The 9,401-nt window shown below is 51.3% G+C and overlaps 1 protein-coding gene across 2 annotated transcripts; it reads left to right on the top strand.

Moving 5' to 3' along the window:
• The first annotated feature begins 4,140 nt into the window (after positions 1–4,140).
• PPP1R15A (protein phosphatase 1 regulatory subunit 15A) lies at positions 4,141–7,084 on the top strand. Of its 2 annotated transcripts, XM_056135834.1 has the most exons (4): positions 4,141–4,381; positions 4,751–5,735; positions 5,862–6,286; positions 6,672–7,084. In XM_056135834.1, exons 1-4 carry the CDS (start codon positions 4,361–4,363, stop codon positions 7,011–7,013), a joined length of 1,773 nt encoding a protein of 590 aa, XP_055991809.1. In that variant the 5' UTR covers positions 4,141–4,360; the 3' UTR covers positions 7,014–7,084. The 2 variants fall into 2 exon arrangements, with proteins under 2 accessions (XP_055991809.1, XP_055991807.1); XM_056135832.1 differs by having other exon boundaries at positions 4,751–6,286.
• Positions 7,085–9,401: the final 2,317 nt, after the last annotated feature.

Below are 9,401 nucleotides of genomic sequence, written 5' to 3'. Positions count from 1 at the left end.
GCACCGCCAGGTTCCAAACAAAACCATAAAGTGGATCCAAGGCCAGGGATATGGCTCAATGGGAGAATAAACACTTGCTTGAAAATGTAAGGCCTGGAGGAAGAGCACAGTGGGTCGAAGTCTTGTCTTGATGAAGCTATGCCAGATCCCAAGCATCCCAGCACCTTGTACGGTCCCCCAAGCCCTGCCCTAAGCACCATCAGGGGTGGCCCAAACCCCTACTCCAAAAAGAAAGAAAGACCAAAAAAATTGTGAGGCCCTGGGTACTACAAAAATAATAATAATAAAAAAAATTAAAAAGAAAGAAAGAAAAGGAAAAAGAAAAAGAGCGATGGGGCCAGAATGATAGTACAGCAGGTAGAGTGCTTGCCTTGCAAAAGGCCAAGCCAGGTTTGATCCCCAGGTTCCATCCCTTCCACCCCATATGGTCCCCCAAACCCCTCTAGGAGTAATTCCTGAGTGCAGAGTCAGAAGAAAGCCCTGAGCTGCGTCATATGTTTTGTTTTGGCCCAAAAGCAAAACAAAATTTATAAAAGGGTAAAGTGAAATTTGAAGCCCCCACAAATAGCTAAAGCAATTCTTGGGAAAAAAAGATGGGGGGTATCACCTTCTCCAACTTCAAACTGTACTACAAAGCGGTAGTAATTAAAACAGCATGGTATTGGAACAAAAGCAGATCCACAGACCAGTGCAATAGGGTTGAATACCCTTACACACACCCTTAAGTATATGATCATATAATCTTTGATAAGGGAGCAAGAAATGTGAAGCAAAGCAAGGAAAGCCTCTTTAACAAATGGTGCTGGCAAAACTGGACAGCTACATGCAAAAAAACGGGCTTAGGGGTTGGAGTGATAGCACAGCGGGTAGGGCCTTGCATGCTGCCAACTTGGGTTCGATTCCCAGCATCCCATATGGTCCCCTGAGGACTGCCAGGTGTGATTCCTGAGTGCAAAGTCAGGAGTAACCCCTGAGCATCGCCAGGTGTGACCCAAAAAGAAAAAAAAAGGCTCAGATCTCTACCTAACACCATGCACAAAAGTCAGATCAACGTGGATTAAAGACCTCAACATCAGACCAGAATCCATAAGGTACATTGAAGAAAAGGTCGGCAAAACCCTCTACGACATTGAAGCTAAAGGTATCTTTAAAGACGAAATGCCACTGACCACACAAGTGGAAACAGAGATAAACAAATAGGACTCTCTTAAACTAAGAAGCTCTGCACCTCAAGAGAAACAGTGACCAAAATACAAAGGCAGTCTACGGAATGGGAAAGGATACTCACCCAATTCCCCTCAGATAAGGGGTTAATATCAAGGATATACAAAACACTGGTTGAACTCTACAAGGAGAAAACATTCAACCCCATCAGAAAATGGGGCAAAGAAATGAACAGAAACTTTCCCAAAGAAGAAATTCGAATGGCCAAAAGGCACATGAAAAAATGCTCTTCATCACTAATCATCAGGGAGATGCAGCTTAAAACAACTATGAGATATCATTTCACACCACAGAGACTGGCACACATCCAAAAAAACAAAAGCAACCAGTGTTGGTGTGGATGTGGGGAGAAAGGGACTCTCCTTCACTGCTCGTGGGAATGCTGAATGGTCCAGTCTTTTTGGAAAACAATATGGATATTTCTCAAAAAAATAGAAATTGAGCTCCCATTTGACCCAGCAATACCACTTCTGGGAACATATCCTGGAGATGCAAAAAAGCACAGTAGAAATGACATCTGCACTTGTATGTTTATTGCAGCAATATTTACAATAGCCAAAATCTGGAAAAAATCCAAGAGCCCAAGAACAGATGACTGGTTAAAGAAACTTTGGTATAGCTACACAATGGAATACTATGCAGTTGTTAGAAAAGATGAAACCATGAAATTTGCATATAAGTGAATCAACATGGAGAGTTGAAATGAGTCAGAAAGAATGGGACAGACACAGAATGACTGCACCCATTTGTGGAATATAAAGTAACATAGTAGGAGAATAACACCAAAGGATAGTAGAGATAAAGGCCATAAGGGTGGCCCCACAGCTTGGAACCTGATCTCATGTGCTGGGGGAGAAGGCAGGTGGGATGGAGAAGAGACCACTAAGTAAATGATGGTTGGAGGGTTCACTCGGGATGGTAGATGCGTGCTGAAAGTAGGCTATGAACCAAACATGATGGCTGTTTAGTGCCTATATTACAAACCATAACACCCAAAAGGAGAGAGAAAGAGGGAATGTGTCTGCCACAGAAGCAGGGGGTGGGAATGGACGGGGGTGGCGGGAGGGACACTGGGAATATTGGTGGTGGAGAATGGACACTGGTGGAGAGATGGGTACTCAACATTGTTTGACTGAAATGTATTCATTAAAAATTTTTAAGTGTGTAACTGTATATCATGATGATTCATTAAAATATTTTTTTTAATGTGAAGTTTGCACAATAGACCCAGGTTCTACCCCCTACACAGCATATGGTCCTCTGAACACTGCCAGAGGTTTCTTGAGAGTTCAGAGCGAGGAAGGAGCCCTTACTCAAGAGTGTGGTCCAGGACCCCACCCTTCCTACCAAAAAATAGCGTGTCCAATAACTGAAGATGGCCTGAGAAGGAACTGGAGGTTTCAAGGATGGGCCTGGATTTTGACAAGCCAGATTATGGACCAGGCTAGGGGATATGGGGATTCAGGAAAACAGTACCATGTTCTGGGGGCTGGAACTTGTAGAAGGAAGAATTCCACTTCCTCCTTCTGGTGCTGATGGTGCGCCTTGCTAGAACTTTTTGGTTCTTTTTCTTTAGTTTAATTCTCTGTTTTTTTTGCTCTGCCGGAATTTCATGGAGTCACATGCCGAGCTCAAAAGGCACTCACATCTTCAGGTTTAGTTTCTGTTCTCTATAGTAACCCACATATGAGGGGCACCAGGAAGATATCAGTAAGCCAACCAGTGCCTGTCTTTGTGGTGTCCACCTTTCATTTTCATTTCCACCGAGTCCAGCCTGGCCTCTAAAAACCTTCACTCCCAACTTTCAGTTTCCCAACCAGTGAGACACTAACTTTCACATATTGGGGAGGCAGCCGGATATGAGGGTGGGTGACCCCGAACTGGGAACTGTTGATTAAATTCAGAGAAGGCATGGAAGGCCGGACATGTACACAGTCTAAGAGTTAAGGCTCGCGCCTTGCACACGCCTGACAGTATTCCAATCCTCTGAGCATTATGCTGAGAGCCAGGAATAGCCCAGGGGCATTGTTGGATGTAGCCTCCAAACAAAAAAATAAAGTGAAATCCAGTAACACAAATTTGGGAAATGGGGCAGAGAGAGAGACCCATGGGCAGAGGGCAGGAAGTTGATGTTTCATGCCCACCACCACAGAGTTGCCCACATGCGGCCACAGGCAACCGACCCGGCGCCACAGTAGGAGCTCTAAGAACAGCTGGGTGCGGCCCGAAACCAAAAGCAAAAGCAAAATGCAAATAAAGAACTAAATTCAGAGACTGGAGCAATAACACAGCGGGTAGGGCATTTGCCTTGCTCGTGGCTGAGCCAGGTTCGATTCCCAACATCCCATATGGTTCCCCGGAACACTGCCAGGTGTAATTCCTGAGTGCAGAGCCAGGAGTAACTCCTGTGCATCGCTAGGTGTAACCCAAAAAGAAAAAAAAAAACTAAATTAACTGGAGAAGGGGGCTTGGAATGATAGCACAGCAGGTAGGGAAATTTGCCTTGCACCCTGACGACCCAGGTTAGATTCCCAGCATCCCATATGGTCCCCAGAGCACCGCCAGGAATAATTCCTGAGTGCAGGAGCCAAGAGTAACCCCTGTGCATCGCCCGGTGTGAGCCAAAAAGTAAAACGCAACAACAACAAAAAAAATCAATGGAGAAGGCCTGGCGATCCGTTTTCTTGGAACAGGTCAGCGGGACCGCCTCCCTCCCAGGATAGTCAGGTAGCGAGTTTGATTGACAGCTCACGTGCTCCGAGGCGTGGCCTGGTCCGGAATTGCCGCGCTGACGTTTTGGAAATCTCCGCGAGATTTGCTGGCTCCGTTTTCCCTTTCGCCCTGTGGAAACCCCGCCTTTCGTGACGTCATGGGCACGTAGGCGTGCGAGAGTCTATAAAAGCCGCGCGCCCCGCGCCTCCGCCCAACAACCCCCGTCGCGAACTGCTTTTGGTGTTTATGTTGGTTCCTCCGAACGACGCCACGAGAATTGGTCGCGACCGCGCTTTCAGCCGCAGGTGACATTTGAGTCCCCGAGCCCGACGCCCGGAGGACAAGCTATGAACGTGCCGGTCTCCCGAGCCGTCCGGAATCGCGATCGGTTGTGGGGACCCGAGCCGACGTTTCTGCCCCCAGGATGACGCCGAGCCCCGAGTCTGTGAGTTGAGGGGCGGGGGAGGGGAGGGTTCCCAGCGGGGTGGGACAGGAGGGGACCTGGACGGAGACGGAAGAAAAGGGGGCTGGAGAGAGCCTGAGACCAGGCGCTGTCCCCAGGGGACGCCGGGAGGGCTCCTGGGCCGGGCCTTGTGGGTCGGGCCTTCTGGGTTTGAGGGGCGTGTGAGGGCGGCAGATGAGGGACTGGATCCTTGTAGATTGAGCCGGGACAGGGAGGTGGGCGTGGCGGCCCGGAGGTATGTGTGACTGGGAGTCACGTCGCTATTTGTGTCCTGACAATGACTCACAGGTTGCTGCGGGCCTTCCCCCTTGCTCAGCTCTTCTAAATTTAGTTTTCACCTCCTACCCCTAGGTCCGACAGATGGCTCCAGGCCAAGTGCCCCATTGGTCCCCTCCGTGGAGGGATGCTCACCTACCATTCTTGCTCCTGACCCCACTAATGGGCCTTCCCAGTTGGGCCTGGGGCCGCTTGAGGGGCCTTGAACCCCTGAAGTCCTGGCTGGTGGAACCACCTGGGGATCCACATACTACCGAGGCTTTGGAGACCACAGCCGCCACAGCTGAGAAGGATGGAGAAGTATTTGGTGGGCCTGGCCAGGACCCAAGAGCCAGCAGTCCTTGCCCAGAAGTCCCAGGCCTTTCTGATGAGAGAGAGCCCTGCGGGGGAGCAACAGCCAGTGTCCAGCCTGTTCTCCCGGGCCCTGGTCCTCAGCAAAGAGCTCTGTGTGACCCCTCTGAGGAGAAGGGATGCAAGGAAGGAAAAGTTGTCATGGAGAAAGCAGCAAGCACGTTCTCGCCTCCCTCCCACTGGCCAGCCACGGCACAGGAGGGAGCTGGGAAGGCAGTCAGGACAGGTGCTGACCAACAGCCGAGAGTGGCTGTAGCTTGGAGCCCGCTGCCCGGGAGCTGGCAGCCACATTCTGCTTGGACCGCAGCAGGAGCTGGAGACCAGGAGTCCCAGAAGGCCCGGGTGGGCCAGCTGGGAGCAGACAAACAGGAAGAGGAGAAGGAAGCAAAGGAAGAGGATTCCAGAGCCGCTGAGAAGGGAGAAGGCCAGGGTCCCTTTTCAGTCCCCCCAAGTCCATTCTTGAGGCCCTGGGTGTACCCGCCAGAAGACAGCACAAAGAAGAGTGATTCCGGAACAGAGGGAGAGAAGGCAGAAGCTGAGGATCCCTTTTCCATCCCCCCGACCCCCTTCCTGAGACCCTGGGTGCACCAGCCAGGAGAGGACACGGAAAACGAAGAGGAAGAGGAGGACGACGAGGAGGAGGAGGAGGAGGAGGATGATTGTTGGGGAGCAGCAGAGGGAGCAGCTCAGGCTCCAGCTTCTCTCCCAGGTGCCTCCCAGAATGTCTGTACGTTTTTCCGGGGAGAAGATACGGATGAGGAGGAAGAGGAAGTGGAGGAAGAGGAGGAGGAAGAGAGTGATATGGGAGAACATGAGGGTCCCTCTTCTCTCCCAGGTGCCCCCTTGACTACCCCCATGGCCTGTCCAGGAAAAGACTGGGGAGAGGATGATGATGGCAAGAAGGATGAAGTGGAAAAGAGGGAGGATGGGGAATCGGGAGTCACACAGGGCTGCTCTTCCCTCCCAAGCACCTTCCTAAGGAATTGGATGTACTTGCCAGGGGAGGAGGAAGAGGAGGAGGAGGAAGAAGAAGAAGAAGCTGCTGATTCCAGACCAGGTGCCTCTCAGGCTGCCTGGGGCCCCGCCATTGACCAACCTGTGGAGCCTCGTCCCTTCCAAGTGTCCTTCTATTTACCTGGGGAGAAGCCGCCACCCTCCTGGGCTCCCCCTCAGCCCCCACTCTGGCTATGGCTGCGACTCCACTGCACCAAGCCCTGTGCCCCGCCTCCAGAACCTGCAGTGCCTGTGAAAGAGAGAAAGGTGGGTGCTGGGGGCTTAACTTGATGAGGATTTGGGGTGGGAGGCGGAGGGTTGCCCTGGGAATGCATGGCTGGTCAGGGAACTCCACTGGGCTCACTAATGCAATCCTCGGCAAGAAGCTGGGCCTCTGGGGGGGAGCGGGGGAGGGAAGGGGGGCCATATGTGTGCCCTGGGAATCACTTCAGTGAGTCAGTGGGAGGAGGCAGGCCTGAGACGAGGCAGAGCACCAGCTTTTGTTATGGTATTGCTGAAGGGATGGACCCAGGGCCTTGAGAGGCAGGTGCTGTGCCCCTTGAGTATCTCCCAGCTCAGCCTGTGTTTCTGTGTGCCTGATTAGTTGTTTTTTTCCCCTTCTGTCTCTTTCCCTGATCCTGTGTTTGTGCAGGTACGTTTCTCAGAGAAGGTGACAGTCCACCTGCTAGCTGTCTGGGCAGGCCCTGCGCGTGCTGCCCGCCGGGGCCCGTGGGAGCAGATGGCCCGGGACCGCAGCCGCTTCGCCCGCCGCATTGCACAGGCCCAGAGGGACCTGGGTCCCTGCCTCACTGCTGTGGCCCGCGCCAGAGCCAGGGTCCGCCTCAGGAAACTCGCAGCGTCCCATCCCACCCCAAACGCGACCACCTCCTCGGACCCCCTCCCAGCCACACCCCTGAGCCCGGCAGTGGCCTCCCCCTGCCCCCCTCCCGTGCCTGATTCTCCTAGCCTGGACCTCAATGAGAGGCGTGGCTGAGATTCAGTGATGTGCCTGCTATTTATTTATTTATTCATTTTATTTAAGCTCTTTGTAGATGGAATAAAACCTTTTACCCTCTCGAGCGTCTGTGCTTATGTATATCTGAACCCATGATCTCTGCCGCTCTCTGGTCCCTGTAGCGACTGAAGGCAGAGCATAAAAGCAAGTACTTGAAATGCAGGATAAACACCATGTCCCGTCAGCCCTCAACTTCACCTCCTCTCATCCAGAGGCTTCTTGCAAACTAAACTTCTTGTCCATCTACAGTTGGGTCCACTGGGAACAAGGATCTTCTGGGCGGGATTCATGGATCTTCCAGGCAGAGTGAAGGCCTGGTTCTGTTCCTGGGGTCTAGACTTGGATTACTGGTGTTGGTACTGTGAGTTCCTCAAGGCTCTCCACTTCCTGGGCTGAGAGACAACTCAGTGGCTCAGCTTGATGGTTCTGGGTCCCATCCCCAGTACTGCATGTGGTTCCATGGAGGCTGCTCAGAGCCACTCCCAGAGACCATTGGCTGTGGCCCCATGTCTAGGAAAGGCTCCCAGCTTCCTTCCTGGTGGCTCTCTAAGCCTGTCTGCCAACTGGGTTTTACTCTGCAATATCTGACTAACACTTGCACATATCTCACGGGCTTATAGGGCCCCCCCCAGAGGAATACTTCAAAATGCTTGTAGTGGCTTACTCTTCAAGTTCATCTTCTCCCTTGAACACGTATCTCACTTGCTTATCTGTGTATTTTTTGCTTGCTTTTTCCACTCCAGAGAAGCCCCGGTTCTCACTTCAACATGTACTCGCTTTAACATGTATTTCCTTTCTCTTCCCTCTTGTCTTTCTAAGCAAGTTTTATTCAATAAAAACTATCTTGAGGTGTGAGAAATAGTACAGCAGGTCAGGTGCTTACCTTGCATGTGACCAACCCGGGTTCAATACCCAGCATATCTTATGGTCCCCTAATATCCCCACCAGCAGTGATCTCTGAGCACAGAGCCAGGAATAAGCCCCAAGCACCCCTGGGTGTGGCCTAAAAAAAAAAAAAAAAAGAAAAGCTATCTTGCTTCACTAAAATAAATAAAATGCTTGTACTTTTTAAAAATGCATTTCCTTGGGTCAGAGTGATAGTACAGTGGGGAGGGCCTTTGCCTTGCATGTGGCTGACCCAGGTTTGATCCCTCATATCCCATATGGTCCCCTGAGCACTGCCAAGCGAAACCCCCAGCACCTCTGGGTGTGGCCTAAAAAAACAAAGATAACTTGCTTCACTAAAGCAAAATGCTTGTACTTATTTAAAATGTACTTCCTGGGGCTGGAGCTATAGTACAGCGGGTAGGGTGTTTGCCTTGCATGCAGCCAATGCGGGTTTGATCCCCAGCATTCGATATGGTCCCCCAAGCACCACCAGGAGGAATTCCTGCGTGCGGAGCTATAAGTAACTAACTCCTGTACATCGCCAGGTGTGACCCAAAAAGCCAAAATAAATTAAATGTACTTCCCTAAAATGCTGGAAAGATAGTACAAGTATGTAAGGTGCTCACCATACATGTGGCTGAATGGGGCTCGGTCCCCAATGCTGCATATCGTCCTTTGCACTAGTAATCCCTGAACACAGAACCAGGAGTAAGCCCTGGCACTGTCAAGTGTGACTCAAAAAACAAAAACAAGTTAAATGCCCGTGAAGGGGGAAAGGAGATGCAGTCAAATGGAGGCTTCGCATGTAGGAAGCCCTGGTTTGCTCCTCTAGTGCCACATTTGGCTGGCATTCACTGAGAACCATGCTAGGAGTAGCCCCAATTTTGTGGCCAGAAATCAAAGAGAGGGCTAATGAGAGTACAAAGGTAAGGTTTGCCTTGATGCTGCAGATCCCAGTTCCTCTTCAACACCCGAGATGGTCCCCTAAGCACCGCCAGGAGGGACCACCTAGCACTGCTGCATGGTTCCAAAACAATAAATGCCTGTCAATTGGTGGGGGGGGGAGCAGGGAGATCAATAGGACAGTGGGTAGCACATTGCCTTGTGCTCAGCAGACCAGAGTTCAATTAACGGCCCCATATATGGTTCCCCAAGCCCTGCAGGAGGGATCCCTAAGGGCAGAGGCAGGAGTAAGTGCTGAGCACCACCAGGTGTGGCCCAACACCACGCCCCACCCCACCCCATTAAAAATTATGAGAGGGGCCTGAGCGATAGTACAGTGTTTGCCTTGTACGCAACAGACCTGGGTTCGATCCCTAGCATCCCATATGGTTCCCCCAGCACCGCCAGGAGTAATTCCTGAGTGCAGAGCCAGGAGCAACCCCTGAGCATCGCTGGGTGTGACCCAGAAAAAAAATCATGAGATATTCAGATGGTACAAAAGAGATGTCAGTCACAACTAGACATCAATACAACCCC

This window comes from Sorex fumeus, unplaced genomic scaffold, assembly GCF_029834395.1.
Source record: "Sorex fumeus unplaced genomic scaffold, SorFum_2.1 ptg000122l, whole genome shotgun sequence".
Classification (NCBI taxonomy): Eukaryota; Metazoa; Chordata; class Mammalia; order Eulipotyphla; family Soricidae; genus Sorex; species Sorex fumeus.
Note: the sequence above shows the minus strand (reverse complement) of the source record. Positions and strands in the feature narration are given on the sequence as shown.

Excerpts from the sequence above, each read along its gene's own strand:
- PPP1R15A (XM_056135832.1), top strand. The coding sequence starts at position 4,361 with ATGACGCCGAGCCCCGAGTCT. Across the intron at positions 4,382-4,750 it reads TGACGCCGAGCCCCGAGTCT|GTCCGACAGATGGCTCCAGG; the intron begins GTGAGTTGAGGG and ends TCCTACCCCTAG. Across the intron at positions 6,287-6,671 it reads TGCCTGTGAAAGAGAGAAAG|GTACGTTTCTCAGAGAAGGT; the intron begins GTGGGTGCTGGG and ends GTGTTTGTGCAG.